The sequence below is a fragment of the Halictus rubicundus genome, chromosome 16, assembly GCF_050948215.1.
Source record: "Halictus rubicundus isolate RS-2024b chromosome 16, iyHalRubi1_principal, whole genome shotgun sequence".
Taxonomy (NCBI): Eukaryota; Metazoa; Arthropoda; class Insecta; order Hymenoptera; family Halictidae; genus Halictus; species Halictus rubicundus.
Genome location: NC_135164.1, coordinates 9,955,489 through 9,982,724, shown reverse-complemented (window position 1 = coordinate 9,982,724; position 27,236 = coordinate 9,955,489). Strand labels below are relative to the sequence as shown.

Genomic DNA, 27,236 nt, shown 5'->3' with positions numbered 1-27,236 from the left:
TTCTTTCTTTTTTTTCTTTTTTTCTTCTTCTTTTCTTTAATCTTTTTTGGTTACTTGTCTATCACACTGTCGCAGCGTTGCATTTTACGAAAATATCAACGCCTGTGCGCTCGTCCCGTCTCCTCTATCTTGACCCCCTCCCCCTCTGTAATGTCGCGCAAAATACCACGCATACAATCACACTCGCATCGAAACGCACGCTCGCACACACACGGACGCGCGTGCACGCGCAACGCGCAAGCGAGCACGGGCGCGCGCACACACGGAAAACAGCCGATGCATCGATTCCGTCAGACTAGCTCTTCCTCTCTATCTCTCTTTCTCTCTTTCTCTCTCTCTCTCTCTCTCTCTCTCTCTCCCTCTCTTTCTCTCTCCTCTCCCCCCTGTACGCGCACACAGTCGTTCCCCTACCGTCCTCTCTTTACTTTCTTTTGTTTTCTTTCTTAACTTTTTTCTGCTGTGGTCTCGTTACTTCCGAACCGTAGCCTCTCGAGCGAATCGGTACGAAAGAACGAAGAGGCCGAACGATCGTTATCGTTTCTCTGCTCCCGTATACTTAACCCGTTGCCCGAATGGCCTCTCCCGTTGCATCCACCCCCCCTTCCCCCCATCGAACGAAGTTAGGGTTGACGCGTCGCTTCGCAAAAACATATAGTGTCACCGATTTTTAGCTGAACCGCTCCGCTCGATCTCGTTTGATCTCGCTTGATCTCGCCTCGGATCCGATAACGGGATTCCATCGCGCTGCTAAGCTCGTAAACGTCGAGCAACGACGCGTATTCATCGCGCGTATTAAAATCCTATTAAACGCTCCCTAAAACGTTATCGCAAACTCGAACTTGATTCGTAAGCTGTTTACGATTGAGGTAATCCATGGTATAAGGCCCAATTCTCATCCAGTTCGAACTATAACGCGTACTTAGCTGTATACCCTACGTATCTCGACGATTCGTTTGGCTCTAAAAATCAGTTTAGAATTAACGCGCGTTCTAAGATCGCGACGGAACAGTGTGTTTTCTCTTATTACGGTTTTTTTTTTAGTTTTTTTTTTCACATTATAATCGCAAACATTCCCTACCGATTGCTCGACCGACGAATCACCTGGCGTTCGACGATCACCGCTCTGGCTAATCGTCGGCCGTCGCTGTGTATCGTTGTTGGTCTACGCTCGAGCACGGACACGGCCGGTGAAGGTCACGCTCTCTGACCGTTCTCTGCTCCTCCCGACTCGAACCAACAGATAGAAGACCCCTCGTCTCCGTTGACTCTCGATTTCGTCGGAGCCGGGACCGGTCCCAGTTCTGGGGACTGCCTCGACTTTCCGAAAGTGTCGGGTAATCTCTCGATTCGGAGCCTAATCACCCACGCAGAGTACAGGGCAACCACCGACCGTGCCTGGCCTCTGCGTTCGACAGAGATATATCCTCGCGATGCGCTCGAACGCTCGCAGCTCCTCTCTCTCTCAACTCGGGCTCTGCCGTCAATTGGATTTTGGCACTTGATTTGATGGCGCGCGCGCGCGCGTGCACGTTTTCGAGCGGCGAGCGATTCCCCGCACGGAAGCGATCGCGCGAACGCTTCTCTCATCGTCGTCCTCGTCGTCGTCATCGTCGTCGTCGTCGTCGTCGTGGTAGTCGTCGACGAGCAAGCTCGATCGCGCGAGGACGAGCGCCGACTCGTCGAGCGTGCAGCGCAAGATCGTACGCGACCATTCAAAGGAAGCAGGGACTCGGCTCGAGCGACATCGTTTTAATACGCGGCGTTACCCCCGGAGCGTCGCGTGCCGTGTATTTAGGAGAGCTTCCGGATCAGCGGAAGCTGTCTATCGGATCGGTCGCGCCGCGAGCCGCGATGCCACGGAGAGAACGCCGCGATACAGAATGACTACGACATACAAATGTTAGTCTAACGGTTTTTTCCCTTTGTGCTAGAGGATACTTGGGTGTACACAGATGCGATATGCGTGTACGTGCGGATGTGTCCGAATCCTGGCAACGACTGTCGCGTTGCGCGCGGTCGTGCCTCCGAGCCTAAACAGAGTGTGAACGCACACGTTGCGATCGCGTGTGACGATGAATCGTTGCCGTCCGAAGACGAGGCTCGAGCGTTCGCGACGGTTCGCGACGGTTCGTTTCGCTCTCGAAATCCTCGGCAGAAGCGCGCGAGTAGCAGAGGTTTCCGCCGCGAACGCATCGATCCGCGTCCACGGAGCTTGTCGACGCTCGTGGTCTCGCACGGTATATGTACTCGTCTGTGTCTCCTTTTGTTTTTCCTGTGTGTTGTTTGACTCTGTCGTGCGGTGTCCGTTGAACCGCGCACGCAAACGCTAACGCAAACACTAACGCAAACACTAAACGCAAACCTCTAAACGCAAACACTAACGCAAAAACGCAGACGCAAAAATTGCACACGCACACTCATGCTCCCCGAGCGCAAACATGTTTTCTTTTCTGTTATAATTGTTTTTTCGGCTTTTTTCTCCGTTTTCTTCTTTTTCGTCTCTGTTACTTGGTATTCTCTCTGTTTGTATGCGTACAACGTGGGATTCCGCGCGCGCGGAAACGCGGTTCCTTTTTTTTTCTTCGCGATCCTGTCGATCGGTACTACGGTTTATCGTCAACAACAGCAAACTAGTTGGGTGTGTAACGCTTAAGATTAATTTAAGGTATAACACCGATCACAATTTTATCGTCGCTTCCAAAAAACTCCGACTTTGTCGATACAAAAGTTCCGTCAAAAATATCGCTGCTTTATCGTTTTCTACTAGTAATAATTTAACATTGTGTTCCGGTGTCCCGTTCCGATCGATCGTCAAATTTCAGTTGCGACGTTCGATAACGAGAGGATAGGGGGGAGAGAGAGAGAGAGAGAGAGAGAGAAAAAGAGAGAGAGAGAGAGAGAGAGATTTTGTTACCGAATATGTACGGTGCGTGGGCGGGGACAAATGCTGGACAGAATAGAATGGAATGGAATAGAATAGAGGGTGGAACCGGAAGAACGGCTGCGACAATACGAAAAGGTTCGACCTTTCGGCGATGCGCAAACGATCCTCAAAACGGGACTCGAGATGGAGGAAGACAGTTTGGTAAAAGACGGTAAAAGAGACTCGACCAAAGAAAATAGATGGTGGGGCATCGAATCGACGAGTAGTCGAAGCTCGTTTTAGGTCGTCCGCGGACCCTTCGATCGCGAGCAAGAACGCGCAGAAAGACAGAGATTCGTTCTTTGCAAAACGCGTTCGGGACGAACGAGGTTTTCCTCCCGTTCACGATGCTGGAATCGAAAGACACCGGATTTACGAGAGACATAGAAAACGCTGAGTCGCGTTGTGTCAACGGGTAATTCGAAGCAACGGTATTACGTACTCGGTACGTACTTACGCGTGCAAAACAGCCATAAAAATAACGTTCGATGTAAATGTCAATAAAGTCGCGAAAGTAACATCGACCGGTCGCGTTCGTCGAGCGTCTTGGCCGCTCGATGTATGTACGTATACGTCGCGCGGCACGCAATTTTCCGAGGGAAACGAGCTCGTTATCGTTCGAGTCAAAGGTGAATTCGATACACTCTTACCGAGAATTGTTGTCGCCTACGAAACAAAAATAAAACACAGACAGAGTACGTGAAACAAATGTAGCAAAACCAGAGAGAAACAGAGAGAGAGAGAGAGAGAGAGAGAGGGGAGAGAGAGAGAGAGAGAGAGAGAGAGAATATAAATAAGAACAGAACGACCGGAAGTATCCTGGTGACCGGGGACGAACGAAATGTACCGACATCGATACGAGAACGAGTCGATAGTGAAATGAAGGGGTCGATACGGTTCAAACGGAAATCGAGTTCGCCTCACGGGATTCTTTTCTGTTCGACTCTAAACCAGCTACTGGAATTGTCTTGATCCGTTGTTTGCTCGGTCCCGTACCGTTCTTGTATCTCCGATCCGATCCGATCCGATCCGATCCAATTCGAACTGATTCGATCCGACTCGTTTCGACCCGAGGAACTCCCGATTCGAAGTCCCCCGGAATTTCTGATTCCGGTTTCGCGAGAATAGTTGACCAATAGTGTAAGAGAAAACTGTTCTCGCGGTTTGCTCCGTTAACCGGCCGACGACGCGATTTCGTCTGGTGAAACGCAGCAACGGAAAACGTGTAGACGTTTTGTTTGGTCGACGTTCGGACCTGAAACCGTGGCGACTCGCCGCGCGCGTTCGAAACCAGGCGAATCGAAACGATTTCGGTCGGTATCGCATCGTCGGAAGACAAGGAATATTCAAAGTTTTAGCAAGGTTCGAGAGACCGGGGGGTACTGGTTCAAGGGTATGACGATGAATTCGCTCCCGCGAAATCCAAGTGTCGCGTGCGCCTACATTATACTTGTTCCGTCTCCGCTTACTCCGGCTTGAGCCGGTGCCACTGGACGATCGTCTGCCGCGGCTTCGTGATCATGTCCTGCCAGTGTTTCGTTTCGCTCGCCCCGCTACCGTTCTTTCCTGCAGGAAATCAAAACGAACTTTCAACCGCGAGAATAATATCTTTTCGTTCGGTTTTTGCGTGGCGGTTACAGCTGGAACGCGAGGATGAATGAAAACCAAAGGGGCGCGGTGACGTATTTGCGGAATTAACGTTCGCTTCGTTTTTATCGGAAAAGATTATTTTCTCTATTTATTCGGTCTCGGAGGAGAAAGCTCGAGCTATAAGTAGAAAATATCTATAGCGCGAGGTATTATAGAATCAGAGCTAAATTGATACTATCCAAGTTTTCCCGCATAAATAAACCGGAGTCGGCTTACCCGCCAGTTGAATTCGGCCGATCAGCTCGTTTCTTCCGATATTATCAAAGTCCATGACCATCACGTCCAATGAACACTCTCGAATCTTCTCCCAGGGAACGTTGAAGGAGAACGCCTCGTTGAACACCGGATTCAAGGTACACTTAAATATAGGGGTCTTCCGTTTCTCGATTCTCTTGTCGCCGAATTGCAGCCAGACTTTCACGTACGGGTCTGAAGAAAGAGCGACGGTGATTGGCTATTCGACGAACGTGCGAACACTTGCGCGAACTGGTTCGTTCAGCGACCTCAGCCCTCACCTGATTTCCCGTTTATGTCTTTCGCTTTGAGGTTCCTTGCCTTCAGCAGCGTCAAAGTCAGCACGGAATTGCTCGGATGGTAGCACAACGAGCACAACAGTTCACCGCACTTGTCCTTCGCCGGAGGCTTCAGGGCCTTCCAGAACGAGGGCTTCTCCGAAAAGTCGACCTACGGCAATCGAATCGATCAGCGAATTTCCGTGCGACCACGCGGGCGCGGTCACCGGCGGTCAATGACGAGTCACCTATGCCTAGAACTATACCGTCGGGCATCTAGCATCGTTAGGGGGTGAACAGCTCCCCCGTATCTCACCCGCTTTCCTCGAACTTCAATTTCGAGAAAAAAGGGCCGCCGAAGCGTTATTATCAATCGACCGAGGGTTCTTCGACCTTTCCGACAACAGTGGGTTGCTTTTATGGGCACTTTTAAGGCTGCAGGGATCAATTTTAGGGCTTCAAGGGTTTCTGAATCGCGAGAAAGAAACTAGGAGTCTCGAGGAGGGCTCTGGTACTTGAGAAAATTAATATGGCCGGTGAAATGACGATAATCGTACCTGGCAGAGCGGCAGAAACATCTCGCCGATCGAATCATCCCTCGAGAATCGGTCGTAGTCGAACACGTGTAAGTGCAGTACTCTGCTCTGTAACTTCTGAATCGGGAAACCTATAAACAGCGAATGAATGGCGTAAAGCGTGAACGGTCGAGATGACCCCGGCTTGCTCGGTCAGTGGAGCAGGGGACAGGATGGGACGGGGCAGGTCGTTTTCGTTTACCTTCGAAGTAAAACGTTTCGTTCCAACGTGGATTGAGCGTGCGCCTCTTTATTTTGGTCTCGAGTCGATGCTTCTTGTCCGGCAGAAGGGTGACACGAACGTAGGGGTCGGACGTTCCGGACAGATCCTTCGCCGGTAAATCTTTACCCTGGAAACAAACGAATCTTTGCTAATCTCCTTCGTCTCGTTTCGTTTCGTTTCGTTTCGTCTCGTGCGTTAGCTTCTGCCGTTCCTCGCGACAGTATTTGCTTATCGTAAGGTACGTAATAAGGACACGGCACTGACTTGTATGATACGAAGGATGAGCGTCGTATTCTGGAAATCGTACTCGAGGCTGAAGTGTATTTGGCCGACGTTTTCGCTGGGCTCCGAATTGTCGATGTACATGTCGACCAATGACATGGATCTGTTCTGCAGGAACGCTTTCTGCAAAAGACAATGCAAATCGATCGGTGTTTTCTTTTTTCATCGGCCTGTTGTGTTTGCCGTGCGACAGGACGGCGAGCGTCGCGTCGCGAAAATCTCTGGCCTCTGCCGTTTTCAGGCGGCGCGACGGCGATACAATCCGCAATATAGGCTAATCGCGTTATCTCGGTTTATTATTTATGGATACTCGAGTTCGTACAATTGTTCCGAACCCGAGTGACCGTGACTTACGGGCAGCGTTGGTTCGCGAGTTCAAACTGGGGCACAACGCAATAAATAAATTAAAGTGTGAAGCTGCTCCCGATTTATCTCCGACAGTCTTCTCCGACGATCAAACTTCCTATTCCGTAAAACGTTACGACCATTGTCTGGCGCGATAAAACTTGATCGCGGAACAAACGACCGTGGAAGCCTTCGAAAAAACTTCGCGACATTCTACGCGTCGCGTCGCGTCCTGCTGAAATTGTAATCTCCCGCCTAATACGAACGAGGCTGCTTCATTTGTTTCCTCGTGTCTACTCGACATTGATTAAGAACTCTTTTGTTCCTCGCCCGAGGAGTAAAACATACATACATACATACGTCTCGCGATTCGTTCCGAGCGTACATTTCATTCTCGACGCGACGCTTCGTTAGTTCTAGAACTCAATTTTCTGAAAAAAAGCGTATTGTCGTCGCGTATCGGTGGAAACAGCGATCGTCTTGGATTAATGATCTTGTCCTTGACGACTACGAACACAAGTATACTTGCAAGTCCCATTTGAAAGATTAATCGATTTCGGCACATGTTCCGCTCGTCGGAGTATTTGCTCGAATCAAATAACTTGAAATACACTGTCTAAAACAGGAAAGATATTTCAGGTGTTCGAGTCAGCTGGTGCAACCTGAATATGTTTGGCGTATCAAGGTGAGACGGTCGACTTTCTCAAACCTACAGAAAGATCGTCAATTTTTCCCGATTTTATTTACCCGATTCGCCGATAAAACACATTGATACATACCAGACGGTGCATTCTCAACGGTTGCCGGTCGGTCTACACAATATATATTTAGTCCTCGGGAATCTCGAATCATCAAGTGTCACAATTCTGGGGGGTGAGACTAAAAAAATGTTTTGATAAAAAAAATAAAGTCCACTCTACTGTACACGTCCAGTAATAAAAAGCTCGCACGACCCATACTACGTATCGAGGTCGTCGAATGACTCTGCTTCGTGCACCAAGGGTTAAAACGCGAGAAGGCCGATCGCTGTTTATTTCCCAGCGGCCTAATCGTGCCTGTACCGGGAAATTGGAAACTCGAAATTCGAAACTAGAAACTAGAAACTAGAAACTAGAAACTAGGAAGTGAAAAGTAAAAACTAGATGGTAGAAAGAAGTGGAAAGCAGAACAAACCGAGGGATGATCCCCTTTGACGTTCTGCAGCTGTTTGTTTTGCGCTCCTGCGGTCGGCGTGCGAGGCTCGCCGGCCCCTGCGACCATGCTGCCGGCGCTGCTTCCGGAAACCGGGTTGCCGCCGGCCATGCCGCTGGTGCTCGCGTTCGCATTGCCCGCTCCCGCTCCTGAACTACCCGTGCCGGATCCTGATGCGGATCCGCTGCACCCGAGGACCGTTCCTGAAGCCGAGCCGGTCGCTGTCAAGACGGTACCGCCCGCGCTTGTTCCGCCGCTTCCACCGCCGAGGCCGCCACCGGAAGCCGCCGGTTTGTTCGCCGGACTACCGGTCGTTCTGAAGCAGATTCACCCGTTCCGTTACAAGATCCTTCCACAATCCTTTCACAATCCTTCCACAATTCACGATCCACACCCGTCCCCACCCGTACCGCTACTGCTACCCTCTTCCTCTTTTCGTCGCTGTCGTCGCTTAACCGTCGCTAAACTATATCATCTCGTATGGAACAGCGGTGGTCCCGATCGATACGATCATCCATACGTGTCGCGATCGCATAAGCTTGTCTAGCAGATCGAATATCGCTTTATTCCATTATTATCGTTTTTGATTTTGTTCGAAAACATCGGCGAACGTGTTGGGTTGTCGGGTAAGCTCTCGTTTGCCTGACTTAACCCTCGCTCTGTGTTCGGGCGAATATGACCCTAAACTTTTCCACCAAAGCTCCACCAAAGTCTTCCGGTCGATAGAATAACTTGGAGAAGATTTATACGCCTCGTTCGATTGCACGCTACGATCGACACAACGAAAAGTCGCCGCGATACCGAAGACGAGTTTAGTGGAGTTTTTAAATCTTCCCTGTGACGTGTAAATTTTAAACTTTCTTCTTCTTTACGATCGAACTAACCGTGCGCCATTTTGTCGGATCTTCTGCCATCTTATTAGCCGCGTCTTTACACCCTCGGCTATAAAATTTCTATGGGCTTCGCGTCGAAAGACGTGAAAAACTTTGTAACTCCGCCGACAACCCTGCAGAATCTTACTTAATTCGCGTCTCGTCGAATTTGCCTATGAAAATGCGAATTTGCATAAAGTTCCGCAGTCTAGTCGTAACAGCTGTCCACCCCACCCCGATCGCTCGAACGTTATAAGCCTGTAGCGATTGGAGGCGGCTGGACAGCTGTTATGATAGCTGCGCTGGCTCGACGCCTCGGGACACTAATTTTGTTTCGTTCGTGCGCTACCGTTCGTACCTATAATTAACACGAAAGGTTATTCGTGGACTGCGAAACTTTGCACGAATTTCCCATTCGTGCCGGTCGTTTCACCGAAAGTCGAAGCTGCGGAAAAATTGCTGTCGACGAGAAACTCCTGCGTGACAAAAACGGAATAAAGTTAGTCGATGTCGGCGCGATGGTTGTTGCGTGCGTTGCGAACTGTCTGGAAACGGAGCTTACTACGCGCGAAGCATCGATTTGCCGGTATCGATTCGAAACCTAAATGTATCGCTGTTATCAAACCGGCCACGGTCCGATAACGCGGGCAAGTGGTCATAACGACTGTCCCCACTGCGTCCCCCGTCCCCCCAGGCGTGCAACATCGCCAATTGATACATACCGCGAGCGATAAGTATGCGATCGTATCGGTTCCACCGCTGTCGCATCATTCATTCGAAAAACAGGCTGCGATAGCTGGACTGCGGACTTTTATGCGGACGCAGATTTTCGTTGGAACCAGAGAAAAATTGATTTCCGCCGTGTTCCAACGACGAGAAGAAGTATCTCGGCACAGCATCGTCGTTCCAACTTTTCCAGGAACAGAATGCCGCATGATAACGCGTGCTTAAATAACAACGACGACGACAACGACAACGACGATCAAGAACGCTACGAACTACGAGCTCCCCGTTTCTATAAAGTGTTGGCAGAGGCTTGCAAGCTGCGAAGCAACGCGGGTTTTTTCGTGTGCCACGGTTGCTATGGCGCTACGATGCAAAACAAGACCCAAGTGAGACGCGAGTCCCGGGGACGAAAGGAGTTTTGGTCCGCCTGGCGCCTCGTGGCAACTCGGGCGAGTTCGAGGCGGAAAACCGGCGAACAAGATAACACGGCGCGCACACCAGCGAGTACGAACCACGGAGAAAAACCGTTCGTCGCTCGAAGAGCTTGGCTTTAGACGCGAAAACGATCCTCCACGATAATACGTGTATTTATTCACGATAGAAACCACGTGGAGACTAACGGTGGAAGGAAGATTTCGATCGAATACGGAGAGAGAGCTACTTACGAGTAGGGGGAACGAAGCAGCGGCCATCCGTGGAACGGAACCGTTCCCGTTAACAAGGAGAATTGAAAGAAGACAGAAAAAAGGTTACGTGAGAATCAGTTCTCTCGTATCGCAACGGGAGGGGGTTTTTTGTTCTTTTTCTCTCTATTTCGCCAGTTCATACTTACTCCAACTGGGCTCTGCATTCCAATGGTAACACACGCCGAAAGTAGGCATGAAACAAAAGAAAATGAGACAGGAGTTAATGAGTTTCGACGAGGCTGCTTCCGAGAACACGCCGACGAACGAGAGGATTCCGTTTCGTCGGGCTGAAACTGTGTGTTACGAAGCGCTACGTGTGGACGTGTGGACGTGTGGACGTTCTCTCTGGCCATTCCCAGCCATCAATTTTGATCGTTCGCGGTGTTGTTCGTTCCTCTGAGGCGAGGAATTCTAGAGTCGAACGGACGCTTCGAATCGGATGCTATCGAGTTCTCGCTTTGTAACGCGGCGAAAAGGAAAATCGGAGCGATTCGAAGCTCAACAGAGGGACAGTATGATGCAGAGAGAGAGAGAGAGCGATAGCGTCAGAGTAAGAAAGAAGACAGACAGAGAGAAAGAGAGAGAGAGAGAGAGAGAGAGAGAGAGAGAGAGAGAGAGAGAGAGAGAGAGAGAAAGAGAGAGAAAAGACAGAGTGTGAGAGAGGAAACAGACAAACAGACAAAGAGGCAGAGAAAGACAAAACGTACAAAGAAACCGATAGATCGATGGATAGAGCGACACGAGGCGCAGAGATGCTCGAAAACAAGAACAAAGGAGAGTACGCTCCGCGCGGAGCAGCGTCCGATAGGAGCCGATCCGCTCGCATCTCAAGTTTTGCGCGCGAGGGAGCAATAGCTTCCGGTGTGTCATGGTTAGCTTTAGAACTTTAGTCTTTGATTACCCGAGTGGATCGTTGAAACACGCACATCTTACCTGGTGGTATAATACTCGAAGAAAGCGACCAGTATTTCCAAAGACCTCGAGACTGCAGCCCACATGGTTCTTTTACCGGGAGTTCGAGAACTGTCTCTGTGTGTTAGCCTTGACTAGCGCGTGAACAAGTTCACATTCCCGATCCGCGCTATTTCCCAGGTTCACCGGTCTCCTGTTCGGTTGCACGCGCGTATCGAGCACGAACACGGTCTGAACAGTAGTAGCGATTCATGCAATCTCAGTGACCACGGTAGGTAAAACACAATCGTAAATACGGTCGCGCTCGAGGTGAGCTCGGGGGGTGTGAGAAATTGTTGTCTCGCTGTCTCGTGGATTTGCTTGGCGGACGGACGGATAGAAGGATAGAAGGACAGATGGATGGACGGTCGGTCGAAAGAAGGGTGTTGTTGGATCGATCTCAGCTACACTCGCCGGTACCAGCACCGCCGCCTCCACCACTGCTGCACCTCGAGCACCAGCACATTTCCCGTGGTTCCCTATCTAGGCGGTACCGACGACGCGACCACAGAAAGACACACACCGACTCTTGGAATTCGGGATTCGGGATTCGGGATTCGGAATTCGGGGCCAGCTAAGGGACTCTCGCGACAATGCCAATTTTAGAGCGAATTGGAGCGACGCGACGACTCCTCGAAGATCTAGTCGATGGCTAGGCTCCGTGATATCGCCTATAGTCGGAAAATGAACGACGACACATCCGAAATCGAGTCAGGGACGCATTGGGTCGCGCACGTGGCAACGACGTTCGCGAAGGTCGATAGACACGGCGCGCGCATCCCGCTGGACACGCGAACCCTACCTTCGAATCCTCCGTAAACTATCAACAGAGATACAAAACGAGCCGTCGAAACGATGCCGGTTCGATTCTTGTCAATTTTTTCCTCTTCCTCGACTTCTCCGAAGGTCTACGATACACCAGTTTTTTTCACGATTTCGAGTCTTCCACGGATCTCGCGAAACGACGTACCGACGAGTACTGGCGTCGGCTTCGACTTTGCGCCAGTAAAAAGTGAAAAGTTCTCGGGCCAAAGGAAATTACGTACCTATCGCGGGGGGCGATCGATCGGAACGCACGCGCACGCCACAAGAACCGAGTTCCTGGCCGTGGCGCGGCTCGGTCAATGCCGAAGAACGTCTAAGCAACAGGTTCTTGGTCGGGGTACGCGCGCGCCATAACTTCCACGAAAACTCATAAAATCCTGCTTTGTTTTAGGCCCGAGTTCGCAGCGGGGTTTCGGGATTATTCGGGATTTTCGGGTTGGAACGCGTCGTCGCGCGGAGAGGGGTCGCATTCGTTCCGGCGAATCGACGGTAGGGACGCTCGCGGTACGTACCACGCCACGGTAAACCCAAGATTCTTCTCCGTTTCGTTTACCCAACGACCGGGGAGAACCTGTTCGATGAAACAACGTCTCTACCGCCTTGGAAATGCGTCGTCGATACGCCGAAGCTCTCCACTGCACTCGCGAGGGTTGTTATTCCAGGCCACCCCTTCTGATTTTCATAAAATTTGCATACAACAAGCAGCCCGGGAAAATATTGCACGCGAATTATTATTTTAAGGAGCGTTGCGGGACCGCCGAGGTGAAAATAGCCCGAGATTCAGGGCTGCTGGAAGTTTTCAAGTCTATTTTCACGTCGTACGGGCGAACAATGGCCGCTAAAATGTCGCCACGGATCGAACGTCTTCGGCGATTCCGCGACGTGGTATGCTAATTTCATGAAAATTGGCGAAGACGTTGCCAGTTCGAAACCATCTCCATCTTCGATCGAGTTTTCAATGGAGGACCTCGAAGTCCCATGAACGTCGTCGATACCAAACGAGCAGCTCGTTCACTCGGACCGAGCACAAACGCATAATTTTCTTCCCTTCTTTTTGTTCTCGTTCGAGAGCGTTCTCGACAGAGAGATCTACCGATCAAAAGGGGCTACCCGCATCACGGTGATCGCGACACCGCACACGATCCGCGAGCCACCTGTTACTCGCGTACTCTGTGTGCGCATCGCATAGTTCCATCGGACGCTAACGATCGCCAACGTTACACGCGTTATGGCTTTTCTCGCGCTGGCGGTGTCCTACCTCTTTGCCAAAGGGGGTGCTCGCATGGAAGGCGCGAAGGGACGGCTAAGTCGATCGGCGGAGAATAGACTACGGGTGTTTACGTGTGCGCGAGCATCGGTACCAGCCCCGAGAGTATGAAGGGATCGGCGTTGAAAAGAAAGATCGGACGAAACCTAATTCGTTCGACGAAACACAACGTTGCGAATACCTAAAATCCACAAACTGTCCGAAAAGCGAGCGATTCGAACGGAGACGAGAGACGAAACGAGACGCGCCGAGACGAGACGAGACGAGACGAGACGAGACGAGACACACTGCGTCCTGTTGCATTCACGGTGATCACCGAAAGAACGCGTGTTGGCAGTTCGCAGGCAACCGCAACCGTTACACGTAGACGACTGAAGTTTCGCTCGAAAAAGCAGGAGGTGTTGCATACACATCGGTGCTTTCGATACATTGGCGCCACCTCGTCGCTCGACAAAGGAGTTCTCGGCACCATGGCAGGGCAGGCTCTCCTACGCACCTAGGCGGCCAGCCACCCCCTACCTCGCGGCGCCCTCGGTCCGCTCCCTCGCCCGGCCACATCCCTCGACTTCGCGTCCAGCCCTTGCACCCGCTCCATCATCGTCTTCCTCCGTCCCTGCCCCCAACGACCGAGACCTGCCATTCCCTCCGAACCTCCCTAACGGCGCTCACGACCGAGGAAACCTCGTCCTCCTTCAACCCTCTCTCTCTATCTCTCTGCCTCTTCGATCGGTTAACGGTCTCCGTGAAATTCTTAGCATTATCGCCAATCGAACTCCTTATTCTCGGCGACTATTCATCCCGAAAGGATTATCGGATTACACTTTATACCGATGCTTGTCCCGCCGATCGATATCAAACTACTCCGAACCCCCTGTGCACAAAATTGCGAGCGTGCGAGCAACGGCTGGTTACCAGTTAGCGTTTCGACGGCGCCGCCGTTAATCGAACGAGGTCAGACCGGACTCTTCTCTCGGTGTGTACGCGACGGGCCGTCCATCGCGATCATGCTCTCGCAGGTAAACTCCGGATCGCGACGTCACGACCCCTCGGCTAGTCTCGTTTTTCCCGGCGCGGCGCGAAACGGCGCGATACCGAAAAGCCCGGGGCACCGCGGGATATGAACTGGGCCATCAACGCCGCCCGGTGTCCTTTCAATTACTCGTGTCTCTTCTTTGCCGAGTCTGTGAAACTCGGGAGATAGAAAGAAAAAAAGAAAGAAAGAGAAGGAGAGTCGAGGGAAAAAATCTGAAAAGGACGGAAATGGGTATGCGAGGTCGCGCAAGCGCCGATCACGCCGTAGCTTGTCGCTTGTCGCGCGTTTCGCGACACGACGCGACGCGACGCGACAAACCGACCGCGTCGACCAACTGACAAGCAGACGTGTCTCGATTCGGGCTTTTATCGAGGGTGTAGCCGCGAACGAGTCCCCTTTGTCTCTTTCTTCCTCGGGATCGCGAGGCCTTGATTAAAAATGTCGACTTTGCTCGTTCCGCGGTTTCTAAAGGGACGACCCATCTGTCGTTTCCAGTTATATTCTTCGACGCGCGTTTTTCCCTGACTTTGAATCCGGCGCCTACGTGCGTATTACGTGTCACGTATGTATATCGAAATCCGAAGTCTCTCGACGGTCAACGAGAGGTACTCTGTCGTGTTCTCCGGATAAACGACAGCCTGACGGATCTTTCCACCCACGGTGGTTATCCGTCGATTATCGAGATTGCTCGAGCGAGCGAGTTTCGGAGCGTGTTAACCGCCGAACCGATTAATAGAAACTTTCGTCGACATATTATTCATTTTGCGGCCGAGTTCCCGCTCTCCCGCCCCACCTCTCACTCTCTCTCTCTCTCTCTTTTCCTCTATCTCTCTCTTTATTTCTCCCTTGCATACTCTCTCATCCTCTTTCTCTCTCTCTCTCTCTCTCTCTCTCTCTCTCTCTCTACCTCCCTCCCCGCCACCCTGCTTGCTCGTTCATCTTCCAAAACGGAAAGTCGGCGTAACTGTAGCTCTACCACTAATACACTACCTTCTACGACTACGGCCGCGAGTACACGGTTTACGGAACAAAAGTCTACGCGCTTGCAGTTGTCAACGAAAGCTCTATGCATGGGTGTCATTCAAAACGAGATGAGATCGATCGATCGATCGGCGCCGGTCGACGACGAGCCGAGGATCGTCGAGAAGCTTTTCGATCTTTAATGGGCGGAGAAAAAACAAATCGATTTCTCGAGGAAGGCGAGGGTCGAGATCGGCCGCGACTCGTTTCTCTGTTCCTCCATCTTCTCGTTTTCTCTGTTGGATCGAATGCTGGGTCCGGACAAGAATCGAACAGGGTCCGTTCCCAGCGAGGATCGATAAGAAGACGCGCGCGCGATCCGAACGCGTCCGATCGAAAGAAACGAGCCGCGACGAGATCAATGCGTGGAGGGGGTGGTTGGGGGTTTCGAGGGTTTCGGTAAGCGAGGGGTAGGTGAGAGGGACAAGAGGGACGGCGCGGGGGGAGGGTGGAGAGGGGGCAAGCGATCGAACAAGTCGAACCGCGAACCGGATATGCGAGACTGTCTACGAATGACGATGATACGCAAATTCGTCGGCAGAAGCATAGTAACCAAGCCAAGCAATCAATTAGTGCGCGCTACGTGCCGGTGCTTGCGAGCACCCTCTTTACTTCGTATCGCGTCGAATCGATTACGTGCTCGTGACCAACGACCGGGTTAATTTACTCACAGACTCTGCGACAAGAACCGCGACAGTGCCAACTTGCTGATTCGATTATTTTTCAGGCCATCCAACATTGCAGAGGCTGCGATTTCCATATTCGATCGTTCCTCTCGAGAACCGAGCTAGATAGACGAGAGCGAATCGTGCGAGCCTGCGTTCGATCCGATGGATCGAAAACGAGACGAGTCCTGCCTGTTCGCGGTCGGACTTCTATTATTCCCGAGTCGTCCGATCGAACCCGCGTCCTCCACTACAATTCCAATCCCTCTAATCGATATATTGTGCGTCGAGCAGCCTCGGACTACCCTTCTCTCGCTCTCTTCCTCTCTTGGTCTCCTTTTCTCTCGTTCTCCGAGAATCGGTTAACTCGAATCGGTTCTCCGAGCGATCTCCTTTCCCGTCGAATCGTAGCCTAATTCGTTTCTCTGTTTATCGTTTATGTGATCTCGATGCGTCGTAGCGCCGCTAACGCATTCGTTGACAGGTTGTATCGCATGATTCGCTCGTCCTTCTCGATCAAGGAATCAACCGAGGAATCGTTGTTGTTCGTGCGACCGGTGATCTCTCGTTGTATCCGTTTCTTCTCGTTTTCTCCCGCGCCTCCTCGAGCTGCACACTCGGCCACCGCACCGACTCGCAAAGAGAGACGCTCGCCAGAGACGAATCGTTAATAAGTTCGATGCTCTTGCGCGTACAAACAGGTAATTCACCCGCTGTTCCTCTTCTCTTCTTTGCCAGACCACCCCCTCCTCCTCCTCTTCCACCTCCTGGTTCTTCCTCCTTCCTGCTGGTTCTCCTCCTCGCGGTTTCTTTCTCCCTTTGGTACTGGCCCTCCAACCCGCGCCCCTTCTCTCTCTCTCTCTCTCTCTCTCTCTCTCTCTCTTTCTCCTCGTGAGTTGAGGAACGCTTCGAATTAATCCAGCCGGTCGATGCCGAAAGCTAGCAGTTTTCCGATTCTCGATCGTTTTCAACTCGAATCCACTTTCATCCTCCGACCCCTTATCTCGTTTCTTCTCGGGCTCTTCCTCACTTTTCGAGACGAGACGAGACGAGACGAGACGAGACGAGACGAGACGAGACGAGAGGAGACGCGACGAAGGCCTGAAAGATCGCTATCGTTCGCTGTCGCGCGCTTCTTAGGAACCTTCTCTCGTTCGAAGAAAATCAATAGAAAAATAACAGTGTAGTTTCAACAACGGGATTTTTCGAGGGGTAATAATCGATGATCAACGGTAACAATTTGCCATCTGTTTCGCAGACGTCTGTACGCAAGGAGCGTGACCACCGTGCATTTTCGGTGCGCGTTCGTTGTACGAGGGAAGCTTTCGTTCGTTGAAGGAATTCGAATTTTCGGATCACTCTCCGACGCGACCTCTTGTCGCGTCTTTCTTATCTTCTTCTCTCGCTCTCGCCCGCCCTCTCCTCTCCTCTCCTCTCCTCTCCTCTCCGTTCTTCGCCACTCGTTGCCTGCTCGAAATATATTTAAGATCGTGAGCGTATTCGAACGTCAAGAATGTTCGCCGTGCTCCGTCCCCGAAAGCATGAAACTCATCGGAGCGAGCGTGGAACGTCGCGCGTCTCTCCTGCCCTCTTCGCCGCGTTCGATCCCTCGGTTACTCTTCTGCGCTCGAATTCGCGATCGCTGTATCGAGAATCAATGGGAGAACGGTACGTTCGATCGGATCGCGCGACGATCACGGACCACCGCCACCGCCACCGTGCCGAGTCGTGTCGAGTCGAGTCGCGTAGAGTCGCGCAGTGTCGCGTACTGTCGCGCAAAGTCGCGCCAAACAACAGAGAAAGAGAAATCGGTACGCGCCACGGCGCAAACGGCACGAGCAATCTGCGTGACCAGGGTGAACCGGATGCACGCGTGCGAGCCAGCGAGAAACCGGGGACGCAGAAAAGATCGTTCGTGTCTTCGATCGATGGGGAAGCGGCCTGCTCGGGACAAGGGTAAGCCCGAATCGTTTACCTATGCCGAAGACACGGAATATCTTTTCCGGACGTTACGACGGCGCTCTGCGGCAATCTGTCGCTCGCGGAAACGCTGGTAAATAGAACCGAGAGGCTCGAGGCTGTTCCGAGTTCCGAGCTACGACACGACGGGTCCGACGTGGAAATCGATGGAAGAGTTTACTTGTCGCGCGAAAATTCGCGATCCGAATCGACGGTCGTCGGTTACACGGTGGACACGCGATCACCCCGCATATCTCTTCGTTCTGAAGACCCGAAAACGACCACGCGACGATACGATACGCCGCGATTCGATGTCCGCGAGACGCGAGAACGAACAAACCGTGCTCCGAGAGAACGCAGAGAGCCGGTCGAACGAACGCAATGGGTTCTCTCTGTCCAACCCGAACAACGAACGAACGAACGAACGAACGAACCAACGAACCAACGAACGGACGAACGAACGAACGAACGGACCAACGAACGAACCGTGTGCTAACCGCGAACTATCGCTCTTCTCCGTGGTGTGACCTACTCGCGTACTGTACTCAGCTGCTTCCAACCCCCAGAATTCACCGCTACCCCTGCGTGCCAGCCCCCACCCCACGGCCAGTCGACTTCTCCTACGCCTCCCCTTCCGCTTGATGCTTTTACCCTCGCTCTCCTACCTAGCCGTAACTGGTCCTAACCCATCCTGTTCCATCCCCGTGCCATGCTGCGCCGCGCCGCTTCGCTCCACTCCACTCCATTCTATTTCGCTCGGTTCTCGGTTCTCTGTTCTCAGTTCTCGGTTCTCGGTTCTCGGTTCTCAGTTTTTGGTTCTCGGTTCTCGGTTCTCGGTTCTCGGTTCCCTTTCCGTGCCCCGTGCCACGGCAGAATACCTTTCGATCCTCTACCGCCTTCTACTACAAGCTACAACCAAGGCATCCATTCCCCTCCCTTTTCGACCCCGTCCACCACCACCTTTCGCTGCCTACCACCACCACCATCGACTGCCTCCACCACCTCTCTCTACCACCTCTGCTACCGCCACAGCCACCGCCACTACCACCGCCGTTGCCGCCACTGCCGCCGCCACCACCACCATCACCTCCATCGTCAGCGTCCTCTTGTCCAGCTATCCTTTGCCGACCAATTCAACATTACAACCACCGTACGCCCTTGTCCTCCTCTCGATATCCACCATTTTCCGCTTTTCCTCATTCCCGTTTCCCACTTTCTGCTTCGTGCACCCTGCTTCCCCCCCTCTCCCTCTCTCTCTCCTCCTCGCTTACTTTCTCTCCTCTTCTCTCTCTCTCTCTCTCTCTCTCTCTCTCTCTCTCTCTCTCTCTCTCTCTCTCTCGCCGACCCTCTTTCTCCCTCTCTGCATCCGTCTCTGTCGTCGCCTCGTTTTAACCCTCTATTCCTGCCCGTCGCCTTGTTCTCGGTATCTTCAATAGTCCACATCCTGTATCCTTCGCTTTCTTTCTTTACCCCAGGCTCTTTTATTCGAGCCCGGTGTCCCCTCGCCTCGCTCTGTCCACCCCCCGTTCGCTTTTCACCTTACGTCTCTCCCCCCGCCTCCGAATTATTCCAACTAACGATATACACAGTGGCGCGCAAAAGTCTCCGGACGAATGGACTTTTTATTCTGTGCCGTGGAGGCAAAACATTTTCAACCGAGATAAATGGTAAACAACTTGTTTGTCCTGCATTGTTCTACTCGGCGTATCCTTGGGTTCGACGTTGAGTGAAACTCTTTTGAACGCCGTCGCTTCTCGGAAAAATCTGCTCGGAAACTTTCGCATTGTACCGTATACCGCGAGGATCCCTCCTCGCGGTAATAGCTTTTCGTTTTTCCGCGCGACGGATTATAATCGGCTCTTGCCCGACGTTCTCTACCGATTATCGGTTATCAGCGGGTCATCCGTCAAACGGTCTATCAATTCCGAGCGGCGGAGTCCTTGAAACGGCCTTTTTCCCTCCGTCCTCGATCGCTACGATACGCGTTTCCGGTTGTCGTTAGTTTCCCAAACGTAATGGCCGCTGGCACCGGAATCCTAATGGTCTACGCTCTACGCCGCGACCACTGGACTCTCGAGGCGCAACAATATCGATTTCCCGACGCGTGGAACGCTCTCGGGAAAATTTCAACCTTTTCGAGCTCTTTGACCGGAAGCTGCAAACGTTGCACGTCCAGGGAACAATGGCAGAGAACCGTCCGTCAAAACGGCGTTCATTTAATACGCTGAAACAAACGGATCGGTTTGATCGACTCAACTTCGCCGTTACTCGAACGACGGAAAGACGCTTTTAATGGAAATTCCATAAATTTTCAAATCCTGCGGGAGACTAATCCTGACGATACCTCGTTTGTATATTCCTCGGATAGTTTATTTTCTTCGGATAAATCGTAAAAAGCTGAAAGCGACATATTTTGACGACAGCGGCGCGGCGCGCAGCTGGCGCCAACCGAGTCGAAATTGAAATCCCTTCGATCCAGCCCTTGTAGCCCCGCTTGAGCCGTGTCTTCCGATGCAGGTATACGCGAATCGTTACGAACAACGAAACAAGCGATCGAAGCGAATACCGTAACATCAGCCAGGTATAGTATACAACGTAACAAGTGGCATCTGTTGCGTGTCGTCGATTTAAGTGCTACGAAACACTCGACTACTTGGCACTCTTCCAATTGGCACCTTGTCGGGAACAACGGAAGTTACGGAGCGCGGCGGGTTCGCAGTTTTTCGGGACACGCAATTTTTGTCGGCGCCAGGGCCTCGCGAATTGCGTGTCCGAAGCGCCTAGGCGTTCGCTCCCCTAAACGGAGAAAGCGTGGCACGCTGACGCGACGGGAAAGCGCAACGTCCGCGTCCATCTCTGAGAAACGGTCGGACGTGACCAATGTTTGGTCCGATATCGCGCGGTTCTTCGCTTCGGAATACACGCGTATCGATCCGGAGCGGAGTCAAACGACGTTTTCCGTTTCTCGAGAGGACGGACGACCCTCGACGAGTCGTTCGAGATCGTTTATCTCCGTTTGATCCCGGTGCGGCCGGCTATTTTTCCGCGAACGCGCTCCTCGAAAACAAGAACGTCTCTCGCGGAGAAAGATTCGATCCTCCTCCTCCCCTCGAACGCTTCGAAGCGCCGCGGAGTCGATAAACGATAACGGGGAAGTAATTACCGGCAATTACGAGACAGCCGTCCATTGTGCCTCTCGGCGACGCGCGACCGCGTTTCGCGACCCAACCCTCCGTTACGTCGCGTCGCGTCTATGGAAAGGAATCGAGAACGTGGACGACCAATTTTCCAAGTGGAAACGCCGCGGCGCGCCGTGACCGCTTACGTAATTGCGCTTATTATTTTTGCGCGAAATTTCCTCGACCTCGTTGCCGCTTCGGTCGATAATACTCGTAGCTCGCGACGAACGGGCGGCGAGTTTATGGAGAAATTTACCAACTCGACGTTAAGCGACGCGACGCGACGCGACGCAACGGCCAGGCTCTCTTCCACTCGCACCCCCCTTATCCCTTGCCCGTTGGTCACGGTTCGAGAGGGTAGCGGAGAGTGCGAAAGACACGTGGACTGACGAAGCGAGCGAGAAACTCGACGACGAGTCTGTTGTTAGGCGTTTTTTGCTTACCCGAATACCTTCGTGCTAATCAGCGGGGTCGTCAGAGTCAAGAAACCGTGTTTACGGTCCGCCAGGCCGACGTGCCGGTCCTCCAAAAAATCCTCCCCGTTCACGGCCACGAAGTCCTCGTTCCGCTGTTTCAGCTTCCTCGTTCGGACGTAGAGCCAGGCAACCAAACCGAGGAACACCAGCAACGCCAGGCCACCGAACGTCCCGAAAATCGCCGTCAACATCACCCCCGACTCCGCCATGCGAACCTTCAACAGAAAAACGCACCGTCGAGTAAACACGCCAATTAATTCGGCTGCTATCGATCGCTTCCGTTCCTCCGACCAACAACCGTAGCCTTGCCGCGATCCCCGATCCGCGACCCCCGACCAAAACATTTTTATCGGGAACGTTGCAAAACGTTAGCCAGCGGGGAAAGTTTAACCGAACTTGTCACGAACGCTGTTTTATTTAACGAGCGAATCCGCCACTTGTTTTCACAACTCCTCGGCAACGATCTATACCTGTAACCTATGTGGTAAAAAAAGCCTTGGGTGAGAAAACAATTGCTGCCTCTATTTGCAAACGAGCTTAACGGCATCGAGGCGAGTCCCCGCGTTCCCAGGTTCGAACCTAATCGAGAGGAGCCTCGCCGGACAACGTTAAAAATAATCCCCTGTCGATCAACGCGCCATTATCCCGATTTCTCGTCTCTCGTGTTTCTCGCTTGTTTAAGGAGAAAGGATTCGGTTCGTCGAGGACGAGCGAAAATAAAGGGAAAAGGCGACTATCGATTTCTTTCGCGATGGAGCGTCGAATTTCATAAAAAGCCCCTGCCACCGTGTCGCGCCGTGCCGATTCGAGCAACAAAGGGGAGGGACAACAAATAAGCCATTTTCGTAAGCCAATTTCTTTTATTCCGCCCCACTCTCTGTTCCTTCTTGTTTTTCTTTTGTCTTTGGGTCCCGGTAGAGTACGCGAGTGCCACTTTCACGATCGGAAATATAGAATTGAAGGGTTCGCGGCCGGCTCCGGGCCTCCGCGTGACCTCTGCGCCCTTAAAGCTATTCGCAATAAGACGCGCACCATTCCGTCGCGATTCTAGAACTGAATTGCTCGAATCAATCATCCGCGGCGCCAAACAAATTTGACCCCTCTCGCGGATTATTTTTATCGCCGAACAGGGCTCGTTCGTTCGTTTCGTTAACCTTCGATCGAACGCTTTTCAGCTAAGCGATTTTCTCTCTTCGCTCGCTTCCAAGGGTCCGGTTAAGCGTTGATTAAATTTTCCTAAAGTCTTGGTTTTAAGAAGCTTGAGAAAAGATTCGAGCCACCGTAAAAAGTCTGGACCTTTTAGTTTTTCTTTAGCAAAATACGGTGACGCGATGACATTTTCGTGATCGATCGTTTAGCAATTAACGCGTTGTTTGCGAAAGCATTAACCAACCCGTCACGGGCAGGCGGACATCTTTAAGCGAGTTGCCTGGTTGATCTTTTTCGCATTCGATTGTGTATGTAGGTATACAAAGTAGGCGATTAAATTTTGTGCTCCTTTGGTTATATGCAGCCGCGTCAAGTGGGCGACGACGGCCTTTAAACTTATCTCGAACGAGGAGGAACGCAAAGCATAGTTAAAGCGAAGCATCGTCGACGGTAACTCCTCCTCTTCCTCCTCATCCTGTCGATTTTTTCTCGCACTTCCTTCCCCGGAATTGTTTCAGCTACGTTACTTTCATCTAATTAAAGACACGTCTCTTATGGATCTCGTTCACCGTTCATCGTTCACCCTTTCCTTCGAGTTACGAAGCGCGCGCGCAAACCCGATGATCCGACTAATAATCGACCATTATATTAATAACAATAACCCGCTCAGGTGACGCGACAGGCCCTCTTTGTCTCTTCCTCTCTCTTTTCTCGTCCAACTTTGGAAAACTTCGACACGATTTTGCATTGTTCGAAGCAAGGGAAATACCTGTAAACGGCAAGACAAGCGACGATGCTATAGAAAATGTTTGACCAACGCAAGGGCAAGTATTCTTGAAAGCTTATGTAATTTCTTGAACCCGATGACCGGCCGAGCGGATCAACCCTTCAGTCCGTACCGAAAATTCTTCGGGACAACCAACGAGCTTGAAAAGTATCCGTAACGAAAGCTTGGCCGTTTATTTTTACGCAAAACGTGCGCGTGGAAATCAATATCGAATTATCGAAAGAACGAGAAGTGGAATTGACTCGGCGATTTCTCAACGGGGACATGGAAAGAGTCTCGAATGCAGCACAGGTTGAAATCAAGTACCCAGAAACCCGGTCGCTGACATAAAGATTGAACGTTTCAATGTTAAACCGTTTATACTCGACGCTTAGTTTCAACCCAGTTTTACGGTCTGCGCGAAACACTGTGAATCTGAGTTTTAATCATTCATTTCGAATCTTATATTCCAAACGTACATCTCGAGGTCGATGTTGACAGTCCTTCTGTTTAGACCTATTTACAACATACTTCTCGAGGACGCGTCCTCGATGATCAAACATGTACCGAGAATCGAGAAAGCGAAGCAGCTGGGTCGGAGCAGACCCGGGCACAGCTTTCGAAGGGTTAACGTTCTACAGAAAAGAAGAATAACCCTTCCGTGGGCCGCGGTCGGATCAATTAGCGAGACCGACCTTCCAATATCCTCCATTTGATTCCTATTCATCAAAGGAGCCATTGTCGGAAACAATGGTGATCGACGGCTTCGAATCATTGTCAGCGGGTAGCATGATATAGTTTTCGTAACTTGGTTACCGTTCCCATCTGCTGCGTACTCGGAACGTGTCGGGTCAGGTCGGGCCGCTTCGTTTCGTATCGCGTCGGGCCGCTTCGGGTTGTGTCGGGTCACCTCGAGTCTGGGTTAGGTCGACAACGTTATCGATAAGAGGACGCGTATCCTCTACGCTCTACGCTCTACGCTCTACGCCAATACGCGATTATTCCGAGTGTTTTTTTTTTCAAGTGCGTGTCGTTCCTCAAGGACCTATCCGACCCGCCTACATCAGTCACGGTTCACGGTAAAGGTGCTCGCACACCTCGCATGCTCGGCGACCCCCATTCGAAACCGAGAAAGGATCGTCCTGACATTTCACACTCCTAATGAAGCACATGAAACACCTGTCGTGTAGACTACAAGAAACAAGTTCTTCGCATTACATTTAGGCATAAATAGCTGTTTTCCGAAAGAAGAGGCCGCGAAGCGATTAGGTGTCTGTCGACCGTTCAGACGGAATGCCGAATCTTGCGAATTTTCCGAGCAGTGCACAGTAATGTAGCGATCGCCGGGGGGAGGGGGTAAGTTCTCGAGGAGAGGGACTTTTAATGTCCTTTGTAAGTACACGCACGAACCGCATTACCGAGGGCCGATAATTTCGTTACCGATGGCCTTGACCATGACTCGACGAGAACCGCTTCGGCATTTCGAGACTCGGACTGGTCGCGATCGATAAAACATTTCTCGAACTTGTCTTTTGCCGACTTTGCGGATCGTTGAACCTTGAAAATTGATACGGTCCAGAGGTTGCGTACACCTTGGGACAACCCGTTCGAGCTAGGGTTAAACAATAGGGTTTCCTTCGAACTTGGACAGCGCCGCCGATTGTACAAACTTGTCGAAACAGGGATTGCTCGCGCGAACGTAACGTTAGGTTGAAAAGACAGGTGCCTAGGCGTACGCAATCGTTTTCGAGGACGCGAGATTAGGTACTCTGGTCACGATTACTGGCCATGGAACCGCTATAGAGTCTGCGGCAGGACATTCGTCGTTTGCAAGGTTAATTGGACGAGATGTCTCGAGGATTCGATGGGAATCGAACGTTGGCTCGTTCGGCAATCTAAAAGCATCTGACGCGACGCGTCATCGGCATCAGATATAGCTCGGTTCCAAGCTTAACCCAAGTCGCAGCACGCCGTCGATCGATGCTGCTACTTCTTCACGGCTTATCCGTTCTCGCTTCTCTCGAGATCCGATGCAACGTTTACATTCGATAAGACGCGAGCCAGGGACGAGATGCGTCGTAAGAGTATTCTTGCTATGGCTGAAGGTGTTGGTGTTGGTGTTGGTGTTGACGTTGACGTTGATCGTCCCGTTCACACGGACCAATCGGAAACGGGAAACGGGAAACGGGAGATCGCCCCGAGTTCCTTTTCCGGTGACTAGCGTGGATGCTGCGGCTAGGCTGGCGTAATCGGTGCTCTAACCCGAAAACCGCAAAACGTGTCCCCAAGCTAGGAAATCTTCGAGACGGGAGAAAGAGAGAGAGAAACGAGAGGAACGGCAGCGATAGCAATCGAATCTTGCTGGGTCGTACTCACCACGGAGCAGAGGAAGAATCCTCTGTGACTCGTGCCGAATTCAAAGAACGATTACCGCGGCAAGCGACATTTACGCGACACGGTGTGCCCCTGTGCAAAACCGCGTTCACAACCGTGATTTCACCGAGTTCCCGAAATCTCTCAGCTCTCCTCCCTCCCCGCCGCCGTGTCGAGCGGGTACGCGAGGAGCCGGTAAATCACCGAAAAAAAAGACGATTCTAGAGAACTTCACCGAGCGGTATCGAGGGAAGTCGGGGAAGAATAACGAATGAGAAACGAAACAGTCGCCGTGGATAGAGTTTTGCTGAACGAGAGAGTGAGAGAGAGATAGAGCGAGCGTGCGAGAGAACGAGAGAAAGCGTGCCGAGAGAACGAGTGCTGCAACTTGCGAGAGGCCAGCTGGAGGAAAGGGACAGAGAATGGGACGGTTGCTTGATTTTTGCGAGTCCTGTTAGAAAAAAAAAACAGAGAGGAAAACTGGAAATAGACGGTTAGATAGATAAGAGGAGAGTGAGCGAGAGAGAGAGAGAGAGAGAGAGAGAGAGAGAGAGAGAGCGAGCGCGCGCGCAGGAATAGACGAGATAGGTGTCGACCATACGACAGCGTTCCAGCGACAGCGATGCAAACGCGTAGTCGTGAAAAATAGTCTGAAAATGAAGAAAGGATTGAGATAAGAGAGGAACGGCAACCGTGTGACAGACAGCGTCGCGACGCACTGCTGCTTCGACGCCGTGAACCCCCACCGTCGCAACCCCGGTAGCTTTCCACCCGTGTGCCGGCTCTCTTTCTCTCTTTCTCCCTCTCTCGTTCTCTCGTTCTCTCGCTCCTTCGCCACCGATCCCCACCTTGCCGACTATGGCACACCTTGCGAATCCTTCCCCAAATCGCGGACGTGCGAGTTTCTTTCCCCACCCCATTCCTCGGCACCGACCAATTTCATCCCCCTTTTTTCACGCGACTCCAAGAATTTCGGAAATTCCGTCGACCGAGAAAACGCTTATCATTCGATGATAAATATACGTTCGCCCGTCGATGATCACGAGACGACGAGTCGCGCGTTGCTTTGTCATCATTTTTCAAGCCGAACATAGTTGTTCGATGTACCTAGATCACTCGTCGTTGTAGAGCTCTCGAACTCGATCGATCGTAGACCACTCTTATCGATTGCGTAGAAGATGCTCTTGAAATTTCGGTACTTTTCCGTGGTTTCTGCGGTACAATAATTTCGCTAAACAGGAACGACATACCTAAAGTTATCCCGCTTAAGTCGGGCATTGCATACAGGGTAATAAAGATTGCGTGATATCCGAATAAACGTGATCTCGTTATCTTCGTGTTCCAGCGTTAAATGCTCGTATTAAGAGAATCACGTTGATACAACCCGATTCGACGATATCGCGCTGCTGCAAAGCCAGCGTCGTGAACGTGGTCAATCTTTCTTAGCCCCAATTAACGATCTTTAGCAAAAATAATTTTTCCCTCGGCAGAGACTTCATCCCCTGTGAGAGCTCGAACCGTTTAATCGACCGGAACACTCGTTCCAAGTCGGGAGCGTTCCTTTGAAATTTTAACGGGCAGAAGGGTC

General features: G+C 51.7%; 2 protein-coding genes across 13 annotated transcripts in view; one reads left to right on the top strand and one right to left on the bottom strand.

The window, feature by feature from the left end:
• The window catches only part of LOC143361959 (uncharacterized), a 39,373-nt gene that overhangs the window by 8,340 nt on the left and 3,797 nt on the right, over positions 1–27,236 (top strand). The gene's annotated exons all lie outside the window — the stretch shown is intronic.
• Syt7 (Synaptotagmin 7) lies at positions 28–26,638 on the bottom strand. 12 transcript variants are annotated; one of them, XM_076801713.1, is made up of 10 exons: positions 25,652–26,638; positions 21,328–21,575; positions 10,132–10,143; positions 7,684–8,017; positions 6,148–6,288; positions 5,863–6,010; positions 5,643–5,752; positions 5,089–5,257; positions 4,790–5,002; positions 28–4,489 (listed from the first exon to the last, which is right to left on the bottom strand). In XM_076801713.1, the coding sequence occupies exons 2-10, from the start codon at positions 21,567–21,569 to the stop codon at positions 4,389–4,391; spliced, it is 1,470 nt and encodes a 489-aa protein (XP_076657828.1). In that variant the 5' UTR covers positions 21,570–21,575; positions 25,652–26,638; the 3' UTR covers positions 28–4,388. The 12 variants fall into 12 exon arrangements, with proteins under 12 accessions (XP_076657828.1, XP_076657830.1, XP_076657834.1 ...); XM_076801715.1 differs by having other exon boundaries at positions 7,684–8,005; XM_076801719.1 differs by lacking the exons at positions 21,328–21,575; positions 25,652–26,638 and adding exons at positions 10,919–11,128; positions 15,753–18,893.